This window comes from Drosophila ficusphila, unplaced genomic scaffold (genome assembly GCF_018152265.1).
Source record: "Drosophila ficusphila isolate 14025-0441.05 unplaced genomic scaffold, ASM1815226v1 contig_791, whole genome shotgun sequence".
Taxonomy (NCBI): Eukaryota; Metazoa; Arthropoda; class Insecta; order Diptera; family Drosophilidae; genus Drosophila; species Drosophila ficusphila.
Window position 1 is genome coordinate 28,594,640 of NW_025064737.1, and position 25,734 is coordinate 28,620,373.

General features: G+C 43.4%; 1 protein-coding gene across 1 annotated transcript in view; it reads left to right on the forward strand.

Moving 5' to 3' along the window:
* The window catches only part of LOC108086836 (G protein-coupled receptor kinase 2), a 47,904-nt gene that overhangs the window by 7,325 nt on the left and 14,845 nt on the right, over positions 1-25,734 (forward strand). The window contains exon 4 of the mRNA XM_017183884.2: positions 15,360-15,782. Coding sequence (XP_017039373.1) covers positions 15,731-15,782 — 52 coding nt within the window. The 5' untranslated portion in view covers positions 15,360-15,730. The remainder of the gene's footprint in view (positions 1-15,359; positions 15,783-25,734) is intronic.

Sequence of the window (25,734 nt, forward strand, 5' to 3'; positions counted from 1 at the left end):
AATTCAGTTTTGAAGTATGCAACACTGGGCTTAATTGCACCTAAGTGCTTTATGCCTCCATTAATTTAGATTTCAATAACATGTTTGATGGTATTCGAATATCAGAGCAAAAGGCCTTGAAGAGTATTGATTTTAGAACAGACAAACGGATGATGAGAACTTTTGTGTCATTAGGGGAAATGGAAATTGAAATGGAAATTTCAATCCCGCTCTGATGGACAATCGGTTTACGTGCTCCCATTGCATTTATGATGGCATTTGCCTGAAAGCCGAAGGAAACACAGAAATTGTTGTTTGTTGATTGATAAATTCGTTAGCGAGGGCATGTAAAATTTAGAAAAACAAAACGGCAGAAAGGCGATGAAACTGCTAAATATTTGCCCAATCGTTCGATTTGTTTGCCGTTCGATTAGGAGGGCGGAGATTTACACGAATCGGACGTGTGGTTTATATTGTATCTTTCTGTATCAGCTGCACTTGCGACACGTCGTCTATTTGTTTATGCATTACACAGCGAAAGAGCCGCAGACCCAAACGTCTTGACCGGCGAACCCGACGAACAGCCAGCCATTCATAAAACCGCAACAACAGCAAACGACCAGCTTTTTACGCAATAGCCAGCCTTGTGCCAAAAAATAATAATAGTAATAATGCGCAAAAATAATAATAATGAATATATAAAAACGAGCGCTACAGCGGGCAAGAAAAAACACGAGCCAACGGGCGAATCAAACATTAAATGCCCCAAGTTTATTTACATAAAAATCGCATGCACTTTGTGTTGAAAAATCAATTAAAAGCGCCGGCCGTCGCCAGCAATTAATGCAAACGGTCGGAAATAAAACTAAACTAAGAGCTCTGCGAATTCGAATGAAACGAAAACATGCAACTGAGTCAAAACTCAAAGTCGAGCAAGCAATAAAAATATTTTAAGAATATTTTAAACGTGCGCTTTAATATTTCTGCATATTAAATATATGCAATTTTTTTTAGTGTTACCAAAAATTTGAACTGCAGCAAATACAAACAGTCTGCTGCAATTGAAAAATGCAAGCAATGAACTGAAATTTTCAATAAAATTCGTGAAGGGGGTACCTTGGGAAAGTGATTTTCATTTGTTGAATATTTTGTATATTGTTTTATAAGTGAAAAATTACATCTTTCTGCCAACGCTATCGCTAGTTCTTGAGCACTATATTAAAGTGAAGGACTTTGTTAATTCTGTAATGGGTTAATGAATAATATCAAAATATATTAAACAATAAAAAGTCTATTAATATAAAGAAGTCACGTGGGAGCTTGCTAGAAAGAACCTGTTTCGGACCAGGCGGCGCTTGGACTTAGTTAGACACAGTGAAGTAGAATGATTAAGTGAATGTTTATGCATTGTGTATGCTGTCGATTTCAAATGACGTCACTGTGACGTCAAGCACAAACCGCTTTTGTTTTTATTTATTTATTTCTGTTGGTTTTTTTTTTTTGCCGTTCCCCCTTGAATTAACGGCTGGGGCGGGGGGCGGAGAGCGGCTAAGCGGGACCGGCGGCAAATGCCAAATTAAAACATGTATACATTGTCAATAATACATCGTCATAGTATTCAAATGAAGTTTGACAGACAAACACCACACACACACGTATTAGAATATTAGAAGCAGTAGACACAGGTGGCCTTTTTTATTCCACAGAGCGGTTAATGCCAAGAGGCGGACTTGGTCATAGCGCGGGCTTTGGCTATTAATGTAACCAATGTTGAACCACCCTCTATATTTATAACCCTGTCTAGCCAGAGCAAACATTCGGCACTTGCCATGCAAAAGATGATCAGCTTCATTTGTGAGCAATCTACTTTAAAGGAAGACCTAGCTTTTATTTTGTCTGTTCGTACGATTGCTGTTAAAAATATCAATTCATAATTTCAGACTACTTTCATTGGCAATAATTAGCCGCTGGGGTTGCTAATAATCATTTATAACACTCCTCTGCACACCTTTTTACTTCGTATTGAAATAAATTTTCAGCAATACGTCTTATAACACTTTTATTAACATTTGCCAAAGTTAATAATTAAAACTCCAGCGAATAATTTATCGCGCCCATTATTTTTGTTCAGTGACTTACACCACGGTTGTGTTTACAGTTTAATGTAATAACGCTCATTGTTATGTAACAGAAAGCAAGTTGTCTGAGAAAATCACAACGAAAAGGCGATTTCACAACGCACAACAGTGCTCAGAACAGAGCTCGCATATCAACAGCGGATCTGTCTGCGATGTTGTTGTTTCGTTGTTTCCCAACTCGACCAAGGTCTCCCATTAGAATACTGAATCGCTGAGCCTCAGCCCGCCCCCCAATACCGCTCAGCACATAATCCGCATGAATGGAAGGCTTGACGGAGTCGTCTGGAATGTGTGGCGGCTATCACGATTGAATGGATCTGTTCAAAGCGGCTACAATAACAATAAACATATACAAATTCCACTGCCATATTGCGGCGATCAAGTCAAAAGAAGAAAACAGTCAGCGTCATAATGTATTCCTATCAATGTTTGATTCTTGTCGAAAACATAAAAATGCATTTAAATCTTCAATAGATTTTGTGTTGAAAGTGGTAAAGTTTTAAAATATTCAACTTGAAAATTGTCAATAACAAACGTTTTGTGAAAAGATTTTTTTAAAATTATATTAAAGACGATGAGGTATACCACTTCAAAATCTGCTTAAATCTGAGGGTTAAGGAACCGCACTTTTGGGAAAAATTGGGAAAGTTGGCTATGGAAGTCCAGTATTGGGACTCCGTTGTGCAAACCATAGTAAACTTAAAAAAGTGAACAGAAGTCAACAAAATCGATCTTAAAAGCTCTGACCATAAGTAAAAGAGGGTTTAAATCTGTAAAACTAGGGACTTTAAAAGAAGAAAAAATAATTGTAATACGGTAAAGTTCTAAAGTTGAGTTATTATTAAATACCACAATAACTCGTTGTTAAACAAATTGTCTGAGGTTCGTTATCAATTGATTGTGTAGCACAGTTTTCCTGCTGTACCGACCTTGATCTACATACCAATTGTAGATGAATTTGCTTTCAAAAGTGATTCACTGGTCACACCCCCATCTGCACCCACTCTCTCGGGTATCTGGAGATATGTGTTTGGCTTTGATTGTCTATGGCCCAATTGAGTTGGTCGTGCCTCGATAATTTTCGCACCATGCAAATAAGGCAGCTGCCTATTGCGACTTCAAATGATTGGTTTTGTTTTCTTTTTGCTGCTGTTATTTTGCGTACTTGTTGTCACTGTGTTGCTGCGGACTTCTAATTTTTTTTTTCAATAGGCCAAACGTTTATGACTCAGCGCCAAATGGAAAGACAAAAGAAATTATCACATGATTATCATATGATATAGCCGCCTGCCTGTGATTTCCTTGGCGGTTACACAAGTCGTTCGCTGATAGCTTAATCTAATACTTCTAATTCCATCTAGCTTCTCCTTGATTTCTGGTTCTCTTCTAAAAATACCAGAGCAGGCCATTGACTTTGTCTTTGGGGCGTCACTGGAATATTAAAGTTGCAACTCCCATCCTAAAAAAAAGCTTGTGAGCAGTGAACAATTTTTTTTCGGTTTGAGGTCGTGTTTCTGGTCCTGAGGTCTTTCTGGCAACTTATCCTGACTTGTGTTTGCCAGGCTTTCGCTCCCTCGATTCCTTCTGCCTTTGTTTTTCCCGCTTTCGCTTCTTTTGTGCTGCATACAAAAGATTTGGCTCAGCGTTGTTGTTTCCTCGTTTTCGTGTACTCGGTACTGACGGGGTATATGCTACTGGGCGGGCTTACCAAAAGATCTTGGGCTTAAAAGGTCCTGCGAAGTGCTTGAAATCCACTTGCGAGGCATGCACTATTCGCATACTCGCATTTAATTTATTCCAGTTTTTTCCCCCATTTTTGTGTTCATTTGCAAAAATTCTTCTTCCCTTATTTTCCAGCTAGGGTGCAGACGATATATATATATATTATATATATCTGATTTTGGGAGGGTGTTTACACACTCGCCATTGAAATGCAGCCAAGCATCTCAGGAGCAGTGCAGCTTCCGCCGCATAAATATTACGCTACTTGTGTGCATTCAGCATTCTGTGCAATTTATTTCATTTTACTGCCAGCTTGAAATTCAACTTCAACTTCAGCTTGCGCTAGAATCAAATTTTGAGCTAGATGTTTTGAGAAACCTCTCCAAAATTTTGTGAGCTTGGTAAGCTAGACATGAAGCGATCCTTTTTTTTTTTGCTGATTAGCAGCTGGAAAAACTCTTCCTCAATGGCTCAGGATTTTAGCAACATATACTTGAGTTTCCGTGGTCAAATGTTTTTGACCCCTCTTTTGCTGTTGGGCAACTTTCCAAGCATGATGCTGCCATTGGCCGAAACTTTGTTAGCCAACTTTAATTGCGGTTAATTGTTGTGTTGACAAAAGCAAATTTCTAATGAATAGGATTCTCTTTAAAGGCAGAAGACTTGTATCAGCTACACAGAACAAAATAATTTTAAAGCGTTTTCAAAAATACCAGCTTTGTTTGTATGTTACATGAAAATTGTGTTTTGTTTATGCTAAAATAAATTCGGTTTAAAAGTGTTTAACTGATGGTAATAAATTCATTCCATTTTCTTTTTTTATTTGCTTTAAAAAATTGTTTGCAAACTTGCCATTTTCATTTTATTAATTGCAAAGTGGTTTTGCGGAGCTTTCATGTTGTATGTGTTCTAAAAATCATTAGTTGCAGTTTCAGTCGAAAGAGCTTTTACATAAATAATAATGAAATATGGGTTGTGTGGGAAAGCATAAAGGGCAGAACAATACTTGAATAAAACATGTAGACAGAAACCATTTTGCCTTTTGTTTCGTACTTATCACTATGACTCGAAAACTATCAGGCTGCCGCAGAATTTAAGGTAAATTCAAACACTCATAAATTCCGGATTTCTAAAAAAAGTGTTTTGTTTTAGTCCGTCTCATTCAGCAAATACCTCCATTTAGCCCAGGGAAAATGCCTCTATTGTGGGCGTGGCATTGAATGGGGCGAGTAAACGTCCAACAAATTTGGTTAAAATTGTGTTTGCGGAAAATAGCTGGTGGCGAAGTTTCAATCAATAAACACAGGCCATTAGCTAGTGATGTTATTACTGCTCGGATATTTTAAATACCAATTAGCTTAGTTAAACTGAAAATAATTCGTGCCTGCGTTTTTAATGAGTTAGTTTTTCTGAACCTTAACTTTAACATACAGCTTGCACTCAGTTCGGTTTTTCGGTTTTTTCGCCAGCTAAATTATATGTGTTATTTAAATCGCTAGGGGCCTGCAGAACTTAAAACAAAAATGGCGTAATGAGTCTGCCCCACTATCTGTTTGCACTAACTGGGTTGCCTAACTAGTAACTTGTTCCGAAAGTTACAGTCATTCGAAAATGCCAAATAATGGAAGATAAATATGCCAGAGATAAATGAAAATATATACTGGGGGAAAATGCGGGGCCGAAAAAGTCAAGGCGAAAGTCGATTTGAGTCAAGTTGTGTGGCCATTTCGGTGGCCGCACAGTTTCGCCGAATTAAATCCAGTTGGCTCGTAAACCTTGAGCGCTGCAACCCTACAAATCCTCACGCTGCTTTGGCTTAAATTGTCTGAAAAAGGGTTTATGGTCATGACATTTTATGAACTCAATGTGCGAGCCAAGGAAACTGAAATGAAACGAACGAACGAAACCTTCTCGGCTGTAATCTACATAAAATTGCAAACAAGTATTTGCCCTGTACATATTTGTGAAGGAATTGTTATTGTGATTGCCTGGCCAAAAGCGTTTCGTAATAAGCTATCTGGACGCTCCCTGCTCTTGATTGGTGTTAACATGTTGTACAGTTTTCCTCGAAATTTGTTTTCTCATTGGCCCACAGGCGAGGTCCGAAGGAGATTCCCATTCCTCGGGTACTTTGTTCTGTTGATTAGGGCCACGTTCATTTCAATTAAAATGTCGCCCCTAGCACCAGAAATTAAGGCTAATCCGGAAGCCAACAGGCACAGATTTTCCATTTCTCACTAGCCCCGCTCGGCTATCGTTCGGGGGTGCACTTCCTATATAGGCTCCTGCCCTGTTTGCTTCTTAACGCGCAGGAACCATTGGGACACGCTTCCGCTTCCACAGTCTATCTGTCTGTCCTTCCAACCGTGTCCTTCCATTCTGGACTTGGCATCTGCCGTTGGAACATGTTTTTTCAATTTCTGCTCTAGTCTTAAATGCTCCCAGGCCCTTGACAGTCGGATATTATGGGTGTGTCCGATCAAAGTGCTGAATCACACTTGATAGGGGATAAAGGATACGCAAGTTTGCTTCCATTAACTGTCGCATTGCTTTAGCATTGACTAAATTCAAAAACTTAAACAATATACAAATATCTTCCATTCTTTTAATTTAAAATCATTCACTTAAATTTATTTGAAACTTTATTTGATAATAATTTTTGGTGGATAGAGTGCAGAAACATGCTAATAATGTTGTGTACTGGGTTGATTTCCAAGCTCATCCCTATTTCGGAGTACCTGTTTCGGCGCTAAGGGTATACTTTATTATTTCTTTTAGTATCTGTGAGCTTTGCCACTCCTCCCAATGTTTCCACTTATTTTTCATGGTGTTTACACTGATGCCTCCTGCCTAGCATGCCAGGCACTTTTCGCTTGTCCCGTTGGCGTGCGCGACTTTCACTCATGAATAGTTAAATCTGCCTGCCACCGCTCCCCAGCACCTCCCTGCAGCATTCCTAGGCGATGCGTTCGCCTCCCATGGCTTCTTTCCGTTTTTGCCATTTTTTATTAATGAAATCTCATGGCTCAATGAAGCGAAAACTCCCCTAAGCCAAGTTCAAGTGTCCTAGAAAGAGGCCAGCTCAAGCGGTAATGGCCCCAGCTCAAGAGCAGGCCAAACGTGTTTTCTTGTCGGCCACATCAACTTCAATTCGCTTTTATTGATGTGGGCCGCTCCTAGTTCGTGTTTGTTTGTTTTTGACTTGACCAGGATCTGTCAGCCGCTTGATTGCCTCTCGCATTCATAATCCCCGCCCATTAATAAGCCCCGCAAAGTGGCCTCGTTTGCAGTAGGGACCACCCCAATCACTGAGTGCCAAAAGCAATTTATCTAAGAGCTAATCAAAGCTGGTCTGGCATCATCAGAGCCGCAATCCTTTTCGACCGGCAATTAAAGCGAGCAGGGTGCAAATTAACTATGGCCAAGCTGGCATCAAATAGATTGAATAACTCTGCGTCCATCGCCGCCCGAGGGATGCCATTCGGGCCCCCGACTGTCTGTATTTGCCCATTTGTTTGATGCAAGCATACACAGCCCGACGACTGATGGTCGCTGGCTGTTAGCCGCAGACGCATTTTTCCAACTACCACCGAAAATCCAGCCCCGGCTCATGCTCCTGCTCCTCTTACTTTTCCCCATCCGCCCGAGGGCAAATGCTCCCGATGATTGCCGGCTTTGCGGTCCCATCGAGATTCAGCTGCTCCAACAGTCAGCCGACTTCATTATGGAAGTGCTCTATTCAATTACGTAGGCGAGCGAACCGAAATTCAGGAGCGAGTAGGGGCTGGATATCGGCGGCCATCATATTTTATGGGCGCCATAAAGCAGCAGCCGAAAGGTAGGGCTGCTTAAAGCCCAATTTATAACTTGGCCGATAACAGAGTCGCACGCACATGGCATTTACTCACTTCTCCGCTGGCAGAGCCTTGTAAATATTTAACTTGCAATTGGTGGAGCTCATATATCTTGGCTGGCTGTGAATCATTTACTGCGCGCTCGCTTTGAATACTTAAGCCTGCCTTTCCCTGTCATTTGGCACTTTTAGAACCTTCGCTTTTTATCTATGGTATTATTTATGCTCCACATTTAGAGCCGCGTTAGGTGTCAGGACCCAGCGACATTTAAAAATAAGTCCCCGAAGCATTCATTAACCTTGGGAAGGGTAGCAGAAGGTGTGTCCGCTTTTGTTAAATTTATTTTTTTTAGGGCCTTTACTGACAATCTTTTTTTGAATGAACCAATCTAAGATGTTAAAGCATATAGCATCACTTCTGGTTAAAATAAGCAATTACAAATATGGCCTTTTACATTTATTGGGGTATCTGCGAGTCGATTCCGTCAGAAAAATAAGCTTAATGTTTACCATTCTTTTTATGTTCTTTTACAATTTTTCTCCTCTTCGGCGTGCAATAAATTTCCTGATACCATCGGTTCACTGCTTCACTGTACCCCGAAGCATTGACATCAATATTGGAGGCACAAAAGTAATTTAATGGACTTTTAATCTATTTCTTTACTGCCACTGATCAAAGGACGAGAGCAGAGAGCAGGCGCCAAAAATATTAAAACGATGCAAAAGGGAAAAAATGTTTAAATTGCGTGTGTCTTTCACCCAGTCTCCTCTTTTCCTTGGCCAGAAAAATTTCATTAGCCTTGTCTCGGAGACTTTAATTGCCTGTCAATGCTTTTTTGTGGCGGCGCATAAATCGATTTTTAAGTAGCTAAGCAAAAATATGCTAATCGCAGCAAGGGCAGATGCTATAAACGTGTCAGAAAAGTATGCAAACGTGCTTGGAAAAAAGTCCATCAGAATCAGGCGAGAAATTGTGGGTATCCGTGTGTTTCGTCCACTTTGATGTTTGAAAAACTTTTGACAATGGGAAAATTTATAGGAAAAGTAAATTGCGCCAAAATTTCATTTCTGTCTTTTCTCTGCAGTCATGTAAAGATATCCTTTTTCTTTCAGTTTTTGTTTTGTATTTAGTTGCATCGCTATAGAATTATTAAATGTCTATATGCACATTGTACATACACCGCTTCACTTCACAACTTAATCCTCATAAATTGACCAACAAATAATAAAAGGGGATTCAATGGACAAAATAAATTGATGTCAACGACTGAAGCAAATAAACCAGTGATAAACTATTGACTTGCTTTTGCCTTTAACTTTTTTGACAGCTGACGAAGCGCTGCAAAGTATGCTTGGTTTGTGTCCTTGGAAACAGACCATACAAAAGCACTTTAGATTGTGGTAAAAAATTCACAGACACTGCAACTGCCGAGATACGTATTTCCATCACATTCAATTAATATTCCGATATGGGAAGGCAGCCGCATTTCCTTGGTAGCCAAGTCTTATGTTATATTCATAAATCATTCTCGCATAAATATTCGATGGTCTTTCTTAGAAATGTTGCATAAGTTTAAATACTTTTGGCCGTGGGTGGAGGCCCGCACACAAGTGCCTGTGTCTATGTTTGTGTTTGTATTTGGTGCCTATTCGGGCATAAAATCCGAAGGCTCTCCTCCCCCTGCCCCTCAGCATCCGGCCTTTGTGCCCTGTTATTGTTCCAGGGCGGTGGCAATATGTTTGCCTTATTTCACTTTGTGTTGACAGCAATGACCCACATGCATAAATCATAACTTGTTCGCTTCCCCGCACTCACACTCCCTCGACTACACACACTGAAGAAATGTTTAAAAATCAGCGAGCTGCAAGGGAAAAACATTGCTTCTGCGGAAAGCCGCTTCTAGGCAACCGATTTCGAGGCAAATAATTAGAAAGTCAACTGAAGCTTTTGCTCTATATCAGAAAATTTCTTAACTCCAAGTTGAGAGCAGCCAGTTTCTAGAAATTAAAATTAAATAACCCAAATAAAAGGTAAACCCACAACCGTAGCTCAACGAGAAACTAATATTTCCATCAGAACCTTCAAAATAGAAAATTTGTTCATGTTTTTATGATGTCCCCCTTATTTAATAAAGTCTGTCAACTCAACTTATTTAAGTAGAAAAGCTTAGAAAATCGAAATAAAAAATCGATAAAAAATGATGACTGGGAAAATCTGTTTACTTTCAAACAATATTTCTTTGGTGGCACATATGTTCTTATCAAGTAACCAGTGAGCGCTTTACCACGCCCAACTGGAGAAAAACGAGCACTCATCGTGTACAAAATTCAAATGCAATTTATTAAAGCGTAAATTAGCAGAGCGAGACCCCTGAAAGTCCTGGGAGTCAAGCGCTGACAGCGTTTGGGGAAATCAAAAGGGAAGAACATGAATAAGCAACGAGAAAGCTTTCCGTTTCCACACTCACGGAATATGCAGACATATGTGAGGGGACCTTTGCATATGCATATCTGAGTGGAGGGACAAATTATGCATGCAAACAGGTTGAAGCAGTCGGGCCAGGACATCCAGGAGATCCGAGCCAGGACCTTTGGAAATTCAATGCTCCGCTGCGCCTCGAAGTATGCAGTAGTTTTTAAATGTATCCTGCTTGTGAAGAACCCGAAGCGTTTCCAATAGCAGCACAATCTCCCAAGCGGTTTGGTCATGAGAATACGTGTTTTGCGAGTGCAACTCAATCGTTTGCAATGCTGGTCGAATCATAATTTTTTTTCTCTGGGTCTAACTCAACCCTTCTCAAACGAGGAAGAAAAATGAGCAGTGGCAAGAACGAGACCAATCAAGACCAATCTCGACCAGTCTTTCGCTTGTTTTCCAACCCATGCCACATACATACATAGCTGTCATGCCAGGAAAATTTAAAAGGGGGTGGCTGAAGGAAAAAATGGTTTACTTGGCAGCTGCACCGATGTCCTTGCCGAGAGTCTGTGGCAAGTCCAAGTTCCAAGTCCACCGAACTGGGTCATTTTTGGCATAGTTGTTGGCGCGCTGCTTTATTGATTGCCAGCAGGAAAAATGACACCAGTCCAGCATACTGGACAGGGATTATCTTGCTCCAGCATGAATCCTACAAAGTGGCTCTACACATATTTCAGGGAAAAACTGGTTTAAGTCGGTGACAAGCTCATGCAGACGAAAAATATACAAAGAAAAACCATTTTAGGATTTAAAATATTAAAGTTTAAAGACTCTAAGTTAAAAGGAAATCTTTTTAAATATCTCTAGTCATTAAGCGAGATATGTTTTTTTGAAATTTAAACCGAAGTGCGGTTTTTTATGTGCTGTACTACGGAGTATCACTGTCTCGTCTTCGATTTCCCATGACTCGGCAAAAAATGTAATACCGGTGCTGTTACACTGATTCTCGCCCATTTTCGATTATCATAAGTCAATCGAGTATTGGCCCAACTAACCGCATACTTGTGGCTGTCTTCATTGGCGACCCACCTCATTATTCCGCCTTGTTGTGCTAATGCGACTGCAATGTTATACAACATCTACTGACACGTCTTTGCGGTCGACTGAGCATTTAAATATACACAAACACGCAGTGTGTTTGCTGTCAAGCGGTGGGAAACTAATTTCAGAAGAGGGAACCATAACGTTGACGAAGTCAAGTGAGAAACTCAGCACTGGCCATATTTTAAGCAAGTTTAAAAATCAGTTGGGGAAAGGCTCTTAAAAACGTTATTTATTAGATGCAGCAGCATTCTTACAGTCGGCGGAAAAGTAAACATACACATAAAAAAAACGTCTGCACACTCATGTTAAAGTTTGTAAAACTTAACTAGACTAGTAAACCTAGTTGCATTTAATTATATAGTTAGTAAAGTTATGAATGGATCAAAGCAGAAATCCTTTCATTCCGCTTTCCTTTCAAGCAATTGTCCAAAGCCAAACAGGGAACTTTTTGTGCCGCTCTCTAAATCGCCTTGCATTTCTAATTACCGACTCATAATGCAAGGAAAAGCGGAAAGTAGGCAAACGGAAGAGAGGGCGGACAAAGCGTATAAAGTCAGCAGGGGGAGGAGCTGATTAAAATTTTGCAGCGACTGCAAATTAAAGTGAAAACATTTTGAGGGAGTCCTGCGCACGTATGTGCGACTACACAGAGGCGAAGGACATGCAGTGCCACAGGGCGCCTGGCGAAAAGTTGATCCTTGCCCGGCCAGCCAGCCAAACCGGGGAAGCCGCACCCAGCCGGAGCCAACGTAGAAATTAGGGGGAGGAGTGGGGTTCAGAGCCCACGTAGGATAGAAGAGACCGCCCACATGCACGTCCAAGTTTAACGCAAATAAATTGCGCATTCAGAGCAAAATTAACACGGCTTCAAGGAGTGCGGGGAGGCCGAGGGGGGCAGCTGAAGGGGGTGGAACAAGCATAACCAAGCTTAAGCGCAAAAATATGTGGGGACCAAAAAGTAGATGGAAAAAAGCGGAAGGCAGCAAATAAAAACGAAAGCCAAGTGGGCAATATGACTCGCTCTACTCGACTCTGTTTTTTTCCGGCTGGCGTTTTCTCCGCTTTTTGCTAGCATCAGCAGCGAAATGCAGACAGAAACAGGATGCAGGCGACTCCATAACTCACGGAGTCGGGCAAAACGCGCTGAGGATATCCGTTTTGGGCATTCCCATGATTGAGGTTGTCCTCCGTCAGTCCCAAATGCTCCTTCGTGTCGCTATTTCTGCCCTGCCTACTTGGATATGCATGGGCCGTGGTGGATTGCCAGCAAAGCCATCTCACTGAGAGAAAATAGTGGTTATCGCCCTTTTTGAAATGTAAGCCCATTTCAATAATCGCGAAGTTGGTAATGTTAATGATTTCTTTAGATTAAAAACAAGTCTCGAGTTTTTAAACTGCTTTCCGATCCTAAGAGAGTTTTTTCCAGTGCCTCGAAAGTCCTGGAGCTTCGCGTTTGGCATTTAAATTGACGTATTCCGAGGCTCTGGTTATGGCCATGACTGTCATAAATGTGATAAGGGATGATATGCCTTGTTTCTGGGCAGAGCCATTCCGCAGCTCATCCTCCCCATTCCATAATCTTTGGGCTGGCTGTTCGGGCTGACTGCTTTGTCTTAATTAATAAGTCAATAGCTTGAATGCTTGAGGCTGCTTACGCCGCCCAAACGATGGCAGCTGCTCTCCTCCATAATTTAGTTAATGCGCTCCTAAACTAAGGTCGCCGTCAGTCTGTCCTCGATACTCCCCCTGATTCTGGTCGACTCATCCTGCTCTCTGCCCAAATCTCAGATGGTAAGATGCTGAACAAAGTGGGGCATATAGAAGCAATTTGCCTGCGACAAGGTGACAAAGGTGCGCAGGTTGCCTACAAGTAAATGGTATGGAGGCCACAACAAAAGTGTCTTCGGGAAATGTGAAAACGTATATACTCAAAGGAACCCTAATTGGAGGTAAACAGGGGGGATTATCCATGGAAACTGGATCTGTAGATTGAACTATCCTAATCCTTATTCTTGGGCTATCTTTAGGATCGACTGCTAAAGATGTTTCGAAACCCTGTCATCGCACAAAATGATTGATAGGGGTCTCAAATCATTTTTTTCTTTGAGCAAAATCAGAGTGAAGCGACAAAGAAAACGACATTAGCTTTGTTGCCACTTCTCCAGGAAGTGTTGAAAAAGTGGCCGTAATGCTGCCGCTTAATTTCGTTATGAGCCCCATGCACATTTGCGCCATTTCGCAACATTTTCATAATGGCGTCGCTGGCTGCAGGCACACACGTGTGTAGATGAGGATGTGGATGTGGATGTGAGTGGATGACTGACAACATCGTTTGGCGGTTGAGTTTTTTATGCGAGCGTCGTTGTGACGGCAGCAACATCAGCATCCAGAGCATCAGCCACCGGGCCTAATGGCGCAAATGTTCAATAAAGAGGCTTTTAACGTGCGCAGCTCCTGCTCCCTCCCCGGATTCTCCCCGCCGGCAGTCGCTGAACTAGGCAGGAGGCGCCAGGACGTGGAGGGAGCAGGGGCCGTCAAGGCTCTGCAATCTGGGCCCATTCCGATGCCGCTGGTGTGTCGCTCTTTTAGTGGCCACTAGAACGCACTTTACGGCTCCGCACCTCGCTTGGAGTGTAAATGAAACGGCCATATTCATGCCCATTCGGCCTGAATAATACATGGCGCCCGTAAAAGCCATGTTTATTGGAGGGCCCCAAATATATATTTAGCTTGATTGGTCCTCCTCCCATTTGTTTGGCTACGCATTTCAGAAACAATTAATTTGGACCCCGGCTGAAAAAGTGGCTGCTTTGTTTTGGAAAATAAACACTCGCATGGCCACACTTTCATGCAGTGATTGATGTGCCTCGGCACATGGTGCGGTTTGGATGGCTTTTCCATAACAAATAGATCTAAATGTAGCACCATGAGTTCATTTTTAATTAAAATTCGTATGCGTGATCCAATAAAGGCGGTTCCTACGAAAAAAGAAACCCCGACCAGTTTGTGACGCACATAAGAGTTGATAAGTGCAAATAGCGACGCAGTCATGGAAAGCATTTCAAACGAAAGTAGTTTTAAAATCATCTGGTTGCCGAACAGCTCATGGGGCCGGCAAACATGGAGATGCCTTCACGCAGCAGAAGAAAGCTGTGTGTCATTCAATTATTTTGCTATTAGTTGCTCGTGACACTAGACTTCTCCAGGCATGCCCACACGTAGTTGCCGCTCACCCGCTCCGGCAACAGGCCCCCAGCATCCAGCATCGGCTGTAAATACCTATGAACGCCTTTTGTCAGCGGGTCCATGATTAATAAATGCGACACACTGTCGACCGCAACATTACTGACACCTCCAGAAGGCCAACAGCCATCAAGGTGGGCTTAGTATGCTGTGGCTTTCCTGCTCACAACCCTCTCCAAAGGCCCTGTTTCACTGGGCCACAACCACAAGGTGGAATTCACTCACGCCTAGAAATACACAGGAAGAACCAAAGACAGATTAATTCGTATCATACTTGCATTCATGGAGTCCCAACTTATTTTTAAACCCAGTAATGCAACTATGGAATCGCTGAAATATCACAAGGCAATTCGGGATAAGAGCAAACACTTAATTCTTTCAAGTGTAAATATGCAAACTTAACAACATCGCACGCAGCTCTTTTGTCAGAAACAGGCAACACAACAAGTACACGTAGACACAACGTGTACTAACTTCTCTCGAGAGCCGAACATAAGCCGCAAAGCGTCAAGAATAGATGATATACATGCACAGGCGTATACTTAAAGTCAAGAGCAGCCAAAAGGGTATTGTGGTTTTCGCCTGGCATTATGGGAAATATAATTAAGTCAGCTGGAAGCTGTTTCAAGTAAAAGCCTCATACTTTGCTTTCTATATGGATGATTAAGAAGTATTCCTATAATTTATTGCTATGCTGTCCCGCTAGCAAGTTTTCGTTGATACTAATGTTTTGCTCAGAAGGAATTCTAAATGCACAGGAACAATAGTTCACTGGGGAAATGCTTATATGACCCAATTGAACCCGCATGAAAGTCGAAAGGACTTCTTATCCCTGCAACCCCTTGTCAAAGCCGATTAACTAAGCTATTTATACGCCTCTATCGCTTACATTTCCTTGCAGATTGAGGAAGCCCGTTCGCCCGCAGTCCCACATCATTCAATCAAGCGCAAAGTGGTTCAACTCGAAAAGGGCACATTTTCGCCTTGCAAATTCCAATCTTGAAACTAAATGACGCCTGTGTCTGAAACAGAAACCCTGCTGCCAAATACCGCAACGCTGGACGCCAGACGACGGCCGCAAATTAGCCAGTCAGCCTTAGATTTGCAAGTCTAAGAAGTCGCTCGGTGAAAGGAAAGAGAGGATCCCTGTTCAAAGGAGCAGTCTGAGGTCAAGAGCAGAAGCAACATCAAAGCAAGGACCAGCCAGTGTGACTGCGACTATTTTTTCGAGAGCGCCAAAGGATTCATTAAAAAACCGCCAACCTGGAACTAATGGAATTAGAGAATATTGTGGCCAATACGGTCTACTTGAAAGCGAGAGAAGGTAAGTGGCTTTATTTTCCGAGGAAGTGAATATTTAAATATTTGAGAGTCGAATTTGTTTTAGTATGTGCACAAGAAATAAGTCCGCATTTACTTAGGCAGATGGGGTGGCACCCAAAGTGTTTTTTGAGCTTTATCAAACAAAAATCCCAAACTTTAAAACGTTAATATAAAGTGGCCGCCTACAGATTTCAACGAATTTTTATTGTGCTGCTTTGGGTGGTTCCCCGTCTAAGAAGCAATGACACTTAGCAAAGAGAAATAAACTGTTGGGTGTTGATGTCTTAAAGCGTCTCTTCGACTTGTTAGTTCGATAAACTTTCCCAAATTACGGCCTAATGGAATTTGAGTGTATTCCACCCATCTGCTTTAGCCGGTATCTTTCTTTCCAGCGAACTCGACAAAGCCTCCCGGTATTTTGTTTTTCGGTGGCACGTGCTGAAGTGCCCTGCGTTGTCACCTTGTCATCGATTTTTGCTGCCCCACCTGCCGTTGGGCGTTGGGCGGTCTGTTTAATTGTAGGGATTGAAGTTGGGCTCGAATTTGCCCCTCGAAGAGGGGGGATGTGGGGTTGTCTCAGCCGATTTTGTCCTCGCTGGCTTTTTTGCCTGGTCCTGGGCTTTATCTAAAGTTAATGAAGCGTTAAATGTTTGCGCTCCAGCAACTTATTCATTTTCATGCTCCGTGGTGCCGGGGCTTTAAGTGCTCTATCGGACGCACCCGCAGATACGCTTCCCTCCGTTATCGTTATCGGGTCACACTTCAATTGCAGAGGGCCCACGCCCGACCGCCGATCAAGTTCAGTGTCGTCTTGGAAGACTTCGAATACCGCCCACCGCCCACCGCCGAGTTTTCCTTGCTGTTTGGCGCCATTGTTCTGTTTATTTACAGTAGAGTCAACTTTGGCGATTAGGTTGTGGGAAATTTATGCAAAGTTATGCATTAGACGGCGAGTGAAGTTTGTGCAAGCCAACACCAGCAGTAAAGGTCACCTTCAGTGGCGTGCACTCCCCAAACGTGTTGCATGCCCCAGCTTTCCCGTATCCTTTCTGCAGGCGCCCAATCAAATATTTCATTTTAAATGTTATTTATTTTATTGCCGTCTGCCTGATAGTAAAAGTATCCCCCGTGCTCAGAAATGTCTGGCAGATACTTTGGTTCGTTTGGTTTCGGGCCGCCTCAACAGATTTAAATGACAGAAACGTGCGCAAAATTTCAATTTGTAGTAATGTAATATTTTAGAGCAGAGCGGAATGAAGATGGGCAAGAAGCTAGGCAAATGGCTTGTGGAGCGGGATGAGCATACACATTTGCAATACATTTTACGAGTCAAAAAGTGAATTTGTCTTCCCAGAAGCAGGGGAGTGGTTTGAAATGAAGTCGCGCAGCCAACTGCCGCCGGCAACGGGAGAAAAATCCATTGCCATAAACTTTTTCCAGCCTTATTCAGCTGCTTTTTCTCCTTTGTTCCCCGGAAAAGTTTGCATCTTCCCCGTCATATTTTCTGGCCAGCAAGCTATGCTGAATTTTATACTCCTCTCAATGCCGGCTGAAGTATGCAAAAAGCGAATGCAAATGTAAAGCAGGGATGATTGTTCGCGTCGGGAGAATACGTTTTTTTAGTCACTTATTTACAAGGACTTACTGCTGTCAGATTGGTGGGATGGGATTTAAAGGCTTTTTGTACATTGTTGGACACCAGAACATTTTGACCCAGTAACTGCACCTTCATGCCTTAATTAATGCTGATGGAAGTAGTGGCTCTGCGAAAGGTAAATTCGCAGCCATCCTCCCAAGCCATGGCTTTAATAAGGGGCTATCACCATCTGATTGCTGTCCATCAGCCAGCTGTCAGAGATTAGCAATTGTTTTACCGGATTGCCATGTGTCTATGCCATGTTTAATTTGGTGCTATGATATCTGGGATGACCCCGAATGAGTGTGCAGGCAAGTAGGAGTCACTGCCTGTCGGAGTTGGTCTGCAAAAGCAATTCCGACGCACCAGTTGTCAGATTGTCGCCCGTCGTTGGCGACCGTCGACCGATGTCGATGCTATCTGCACCGGGTATTTACATACATAGATTCGGATCGCGGTGGACGGGGATCAGGCTTCGGGATCGGGGTCGGGGTCGGGGTCGGGGGTCGAGAGCGACCTACGTCACTCAGCGGAAGCAGTGCGTCACAGAGCGCTCGCTTATCGCCGACGAGCTGCGTTCTTGGTGGTGCAAGTGGGGCGCTGGTGGGGCGCAGTCCGTGATTGCTGGCTCATCCAATGGCTGGCAGGCCACGCCCCTCGGACAACAACAGCTGCTCTATGAAGTTGTTTCGGCTAATTGAATGCGCATTCCTTAATGACTGCGAATGCCGAACTTCTCCTTTTTGTGTTGGCATTAGGGAAAATTATGTTTGCATTCTGAGCTGGTCTGCTACTTCGCCTCCTTCGTCTTCGCTTTTACTAGTATTTCCCATTTTCCCCCGGCTATTCTTCGTGGCATTAAAATGACGTCGCATTAAAATGGCTTGCGGTAGAGGGGGCTGGGAAAAGCGTCGCCATCGCCGCATAAATTTCACCCTAATGCCTGGTCATAATGCTGATTATACTAAGAGGCAGACGTTGAAATTCAGAGTCCTCTTCAAGTCGGGAATGAAGTGAGAAATTTAATTTGGTCCCAGCTCAAAGTTTGCCGCTGCACTCCAGTTATCAGCTGGACGAAGTGCCATAAAGAGTGGAATTTATGGTGCGATAGCGAATTAGAATCCCCCAACTAAAAGTGAACAATTAAAGTGGAGAGTCAGAAGCTTATCGCCGAGCCAAGAAACAGCAGCCGCAACTTGTTTGGCGGTGACTTTTGATGTCTCGAATCCATTTATACAGTGGTGGGGCAGTGGGGAAAAATCACGATCTAACATCTGACATAATCAAGTAGTTGATTAAAGATTGTTTTGCACTTCAGAACGTATTTTTAAAAGAGAGATCACACCATTTTTTAGAAAGTGACTCTGGGTTTTTCTCATATATAATATTTGAACTTCGTATAGCTTTCATTAAGACTTTTCTAGTCCATGTAGCAAATCCTTTTCGTCTGCTTGATTACATACTAAAATGATTTCAGTAGAATACCCAGGAGTGGTTGCCCTCATGTATAGTTAGACCGCCGAGACTACCTTGCTAATTTGAATCCGTTAGTCCTTCTCTGGGTGTTTCCGCCAGTGTTTGCTTGCAGTGTTTGGGAGCGACAGGTGCAGTTGCAGCTGCCCACTGGAAAAGCAGTTCATTGACCGCCTGGCCAAGCAAACAAGTGAGTGGCCGCCGCGTGGGCATCGAAACACAACGGGGAACACGCGAATTCATTTGAAGTGGCCCCCAGGGGCTGTTCTCTTTATCGGGCGGCTCCAACAAGCCCTAGTTATGTTGTATGTATGCTAAGCAGTTGAGAATCTAGATGTTGATTATCGCACGCAAACCTCGGTCGGCTGAAAAGGCAGTGGAAGGCCACTTTCCAGTTCGGCCACTCATCAAGCCCCACGTCTCTGGCCTGAATGCGGGATGAAGGACGTCCTGGTGGCGACAAGAGTGCTCGGGCTGCCAGCCACAGTGGTCTGTGGGCTCCAACTTTTGCGCCCTTTGCTCTCGGCTCCATCTGCAGTTGCAGCACGTACCACCCACATGCCCACGAGCCAACTAATCACGGCGAAGCTGTATCTGTGCGAAACCCTCCGCTCCCTGGTAATTGCAATCAAAACGATTGTTGTTCGGCAAATTGAAGACACATTGATTGTTGCCACGCACCACATTCGCTCTAATTGTATATGTAAAGTGCCATGAGTAAAGAGCTGCCACAATGTACACGGGGTGTGCATTAACTCCCTGAAACTAACGCCAGATATCCGAGCACTTCACATTTTCGCTGACGGGCAAAAACAATATTCATTAACACTTTAACGCGTGTATGTAAACTGCCAATTGTTATGCAGAGGAAGTGACGGCGAGACTGGAACATCGACTGTCTGCTACCATGTTAATCTACCTTAAAAAGTTTGGTGAATACAGTTTCAGTTATAGTTACTTAATAAAACTGTTAGTGAAAGGAAGCTTAATGCTCTTTGAAACCAATTATCCTGGCAAATTAATTCAATTACCAGACAGAAAAGGCTGGACTTTTGAAAAGTGTAAGCCCTTCTAACAAAGACGAAAGACCCTACTTCGATAGTTATTTGTTTACCTCGATGACAAAGGACTTTCCTATCTGTTGTGGCGATCTGAATTTCAATTACCTGCGACTATGTGGTGAGTTTGTAATTTGCTGGGATGGAAAAACTAATATACCCGGTCCTTTTTCCGAGTGCGAAACTCATGTGATGCAAACAAATCTAACCCAGCACTTTGCGTCGAGAGCTCCCTGTTTATGCGATGTCTGTTTTGGTTTTTGTTTTTCCTTTTTTGCGCTGCCGCTGTGGGAATTCAAGAGATTGCTTTTGAAAAACCGGTAGCTGCTGCCGGGGGAGTCGCAAACACAGATACACACAGTCACAAACTGTTTTTGACGTAGGCAAACAGCAATAATCAGAACGGCAAAAGCAATAATAAGAAATAACATCGAAACGTCGACCCCCGACGTTCGAGAATCGAATCGCTGTATTAAGTGACGCGCTGCTGCGTCAGCAAATGAATATTTAATCGGAATATTTATTCGCCTTGCCGATGTCGCGTATACGTAATATGCGAAATATGAGTATTCAAATACATTTTTGCCGAAGCGCTGGTCTTTCGTCTCCCAAAACATTTAATTGATTGAAATGGATATTTATGCTAGTGTATTGTCTTCAAACTGATTGAGTTTTATGCTCTTTTTTGCATTTCTGCTTCAACCTCGTTTGGAATTGTTGAATGCCATTAGCGACCACGGGAACCCCCACCTCCCACGGGGTTGTTAGTTGCCCCGTTGGAGAGCTTTCCTGTTATCCGTACCTTAGAATTAGCCCATTCTTTCCCGTCTTACCGCATGAGCCATGAGCGTAATGTAATATTTATTGTGGCGCAGACCGCAGAGCAAAACGCGGCGGTGGTGACCCAGAATCGCAGCGGTGTGACCCTAACGTACTTAAAAATGCATGCACTAATGACCGCAGAGACGACGGGTTCATGTAAACACCAGTGCGATCCTGCGACAACACCGCCAGCTGAGTGGTGGCCAGTGTCCAGCGAACTGTATGATTAATGTTTTAAAATTTCATGCGATAAATAACCGGAACTGGAAATAATTTAATCACTATGTTGAGGACTGGAAATCGATAGGGGTTAGCTAGCTGCCGGGGATTTTTGCCAGCCCAGCGCACTTAATTAAATGAGAAAAAGTTGTGGAGAGTTGTCTCGAGTTTTCTCCTGCTATTAAAACGATTGATGAATTCTTTATTATGTGGATTGTTGGTCACTTAAAAAAACTATTCTAAGAGAATACCATAATTAATGCTCTTGTTAAACTTAACGCTTTAAGTTATCAACTTTCGCGTATAATTTATAACTTCAACTCACTATTTATCAACCCGCATGTGTACCTTGTATCAACCTGTATCTTTTGAGCTCGGCACACGCAACTTGTTCGGTGGTTTGGGGGGCGTGCGGATTATACACGAAATAAATTGAAATCTATTCACTTTGGCAGACGGCTATGCCCGACGTGAAAATAAAAGGCAAAGAAGCCGCCGGCAGCTGCTGTTGCTGCCCACTGGCAGGCGGCACAGATCGACGGCAAGTCGGATTTATATAGTACATCGACGAATATAGCCAGGGAGAGTCGAACAGACCGATAAGCGAGGCGACTCTAGCGCCATTAGCCTGCCACGAGCCCACGTCCACTGGAGTCGGGACCATAAAGCAAATTTATTGATTGTTTTGACAATTAATTTTTTATACTGTGCATTATTTATATGGGGAAACAAAGGCCCGGCGAAATTCCGGGCGAAAGCTTTTTATGCTTCTTATATTTGTTTACGCTCCTCTCGGCTAGCTTCAGCTCTAATTTATTTTTATTACGCTGGATTCTTGTTTTAATTTGGCAGCGGGGTAGAGGGGGAGGCGGGACTGCAACAAGCGTGCCAGACTCATAAATTAAAAGCATCAAAAGTCGAAAAGTGACGGGAGTTGCGAAGGATTTCCATGTAGCAGTGGGCGGGGTAGCACCCCAGATTGTGATTAATCTGTCGGCAAGGCAACGCGACGTATGCGCAATGCACGCAAATACCATACCGAATACCGACAGTCAGAGAGACAGACAGACAGTCTGGGATTGGATTGGGCGAATCGGCTTCTCTGGTCAAAACAAGCAGATCCCGAGGATAACTCGCCTATTTGTCTTTGTTAAGCAGAGGCAACCTCCCCCTCCCCCGGGACATCCTTATGATTGATGTCCTCGGGCGCAGTGCGTGCCGCCTGCTTTTGGGCCCTGTCGCCTGCCATTTTACGAGCAGGAGGAACAATGCCAGAAGTGAGCCACTGAGCTTGGACTGCGTTAAATAAAAGGCAGGCGCCCATAGTTTGCCTCTTCCTGCACACCTCTCCAAGAAACGGGCGTTTTATGTCCTGGCATAAAAAGGAGCCTGGGGAGAGGCGGAACTTAACATATTTTATGCTGGCGTCTGCCATGAAAACGTAAGTGTCGCACTGAAAATTTTTGCTGATGAAAGGCGAGTGAGCTATATGGCACACTGGGCCGTTGAGTGATGCGAAATCGATAAATATTTATTTGCTCCACTCTACGATTACGCCCAGAGGCCAACCTCTTCCTTGAGGTTAGCAGCAATGGGAGATTTGAAGGGTTTTCATCAGATATCAGCCACTGTATGGCTAAAGTCACATTTAAATTTCATCCTAGCTCCGCCAGGATAGACCACTGTGCATAGAGGAGGGACTGCACAGGGAAATGAATCTCCTGTTGCTGGCTTCATCTGCTGACAACGTGTCGCATGCGCAATTTTGCCATATAAATGACAGCATTTCAGGTTTATGGCAGCCTGCGACTCTCACACGCGCTTCGCATATCAATTTCAATTCAATTTTTGACAGCACACAACGCATCCATTATCCATTGAGCCGAGGAGTGCGTTGCTGCTGCTGTTGCCGCTGCCGCTGCAGTTGGCAACTTTAATTTCTAAATGCAGCCCGGGCCTTTACACTTCATTGGTTGCCAAATGTGCCAGCAAGTTGAAATGTTGTCAGCGGCAGCAGCAACACAATTCCCCAAAGCAAATAAATAAATGTCAACGGCAAATGGGGAAACCAAAGGTAAGCCGCTCGCTCTTTGCTGCTGAGGCTTAAAAGCAATTATAAAATGCAGCGACGGCTATATAAATGTGTAATGTCGGTGTGCGCCAGACGGAGCTTTTCGATTTCCATTTAGGATACGGCATTTACCATTTAAATTGCAGCATAAACACAATAGAAGTAATGCACTGCCCCAGAACCGATGCCCATGCTCGGTCCCCGCCCCTGAAATGTTGTTTGAATTGATTTTATTTATTGCTGGCCAGCAGGAGAATCGCAAATGCAATTTCAATTAAATCGTTGATGCCACAAAACCTGGCGAGTGTGCAGTGGCGATTGAAGTCGCAGAGCGGAGCTTATTGTTTGTTTGGTGCCTGGGTGGTCGCTTGTTTAACTTGGCTGCATCGGAGTCCCCAGTGACACCTAGCTGCCATAAAAATGCCAAACCAAATTCGAGATCAAGTTGAATTCAAAACTTAAACAGTAATCAATTTTCAATCTCACTTCGCGGTAAAATTATAAAATCAAGCTTTTAAAACCGTTTTTTTTTTATATGAACAACCGAATGTTAGGAATTAGGTGCTTTGTTGAATATATGTTTGGTTATAAGTAAATGACCAGCTTCTTAACTGGTATATAACTTTCAGCACAGTAAAATAGCCAAGTCATTCCCTTGGCCTATTTGTGCTGCTACCACGTTTATCTACGGATTACACATGAGTGACAAACCAAATTACGTTACAGCAAAAGCCAGTAAAGATTCTCGATTTTATTGAGTTATTAATTCCCATAAATGATGTGCATGAGCAGGATTTATGGCACACAGCTTGCAATTATGTGCAGTAGGCCAAGTTGATTGTTGTTTCTTGGGATTTGCTTTAAATGCCATTATTTGTTACACTCGCAAGCCCTGCAGCTCGGCTTCATATTTCCCGCCATATGCTTATTATCGGTGTTGCGGCCATAAATTCCTGGGGTGAAGTTATTTCCGCCTTGCGGCATTCCAAGGCAACTAATTACATTTTCAGGATCAAGGATGCTCTAATGGTGACTGCACTCTCTGCCGCAGCGCGTGTTGCGTATTTGCGGCGCTAGTTCTGCCGTAAGCCAACGCTGCGTATGAGCAATGTCTGGGTGCCTGGCATTCGGTATGCGCATTTAATTATAATTACTACTTACAAGCTGCCTAATGCGCTGAGCGCGATTGGCGTGTGTGCAAATGGGCAAATGGGGAAATGGGCAAATGGGATGGGCAGATGTGGGAGGGGCGCCCTTATATCGCATTATAACATGGGCATAAGCCGCTTGCATCGCATTAGAATGCTCTGCCTTCGACGACTGTCAACTGGCTCTTGTCGCTGTCAATGCATTCTGGCATTGCATATTTGCCTTTGTTACTCGACAGCCACCGCCTGCTGATTGTTCGAGTGGGCGGGAGTGGGCGGCCGGGGGCTCGGCGACGTTGTGCTGTGCGCTGGGTTCGCCGGCTAAAAATAACACACCCATACGGCGGAACCCAGCGAGTGCTCGGCGATAAACAATGCCAGTTGCTCGGCCTGATAAGTCACATTTTTGCCTCTTGAAAACGTTTAACTTTGCCAAGACGCTTATTTTCGTACGCTTGCTTCTATTTATGTTGCCTATTGTTTGCACTTTTCATTTCATGTCACTTGGTTGCTCCAAGTCACTCGTAATGATTTAAGAATGGGGAACTGGCGCGCATAAGCGTTTGATTAAAACAAGCATGCGTGTTTATTATCAAATTTGTTCCCTTTTTTTTTGCTCATCTCACGGTCTGTGAATTAAAGAAAGTATGCTCCTGCTTCTGCTGCAGTTCCACTCGTAATCCCACCGGTCCAATCTGCCGAGAAGTCAGACATGCAAATTGTGTGGCGGTGAAAGTGTCGGGACATCGGAGGGAGAGAAATTGCAGGCCGGCAAGTTTTATTGGCAAACCCGTTAGATACCGGCCATCAATCAAAGACACGGCGGCAAATCGCCGGTTTATGATAACTAAATGCAAATGAAAACCAGCAGACTGCAGCCGTATGGCAGGGAAAATGAGCAAGAGTAAATAACGAGCATCGATCATGTTGTTCGGCTGTCAAATGAGCTGCCAAACAAGGCCGGTTAATGTGGGAATGCGGCATGTGTGTTTGCTTTGGCTGCCTGTTGTTGGCAAGAGCAAACATTTATCTAATGGCAAGTGCGGGTCTCGATCCAAGCGAGCCGAACTGGGCTGAAATGAAATCAAATGTTTGGCCAAACGAAAATGTAGAGCGTTTAATTGACTGTTTGCTCGGCTGCAACTCTGTCGGCGCGACTTGACTTGACTCCACTCGACTGCAATTAATGTCAAGTCGGCGGACACTGATGAGCCGCCAATGAGGGCAACTAATAAAATTCATTCATAAATAATTCAATGAAGTAGAGGAGGACAGGCACTCGCAGTGCCAATTTATAACAATTTCGCAGGCGTTGTTCGGCTTAATTGATTTGTTTTGCACCCAATAGAGGGGCAGTCATTTATACACACATGCGATACGATTATTTGGCATTTGAATGTTTGAACGAGTCTTGCCAAATTGGCGTAGATTGAGAGTAATTGTGTGTCGCCTACTCGCCAGAATCCGAATTCGTATTCGGAATCGGAATGGGAATCGGATTCCGAGTCAAAGTCAGAGTCAGAGTC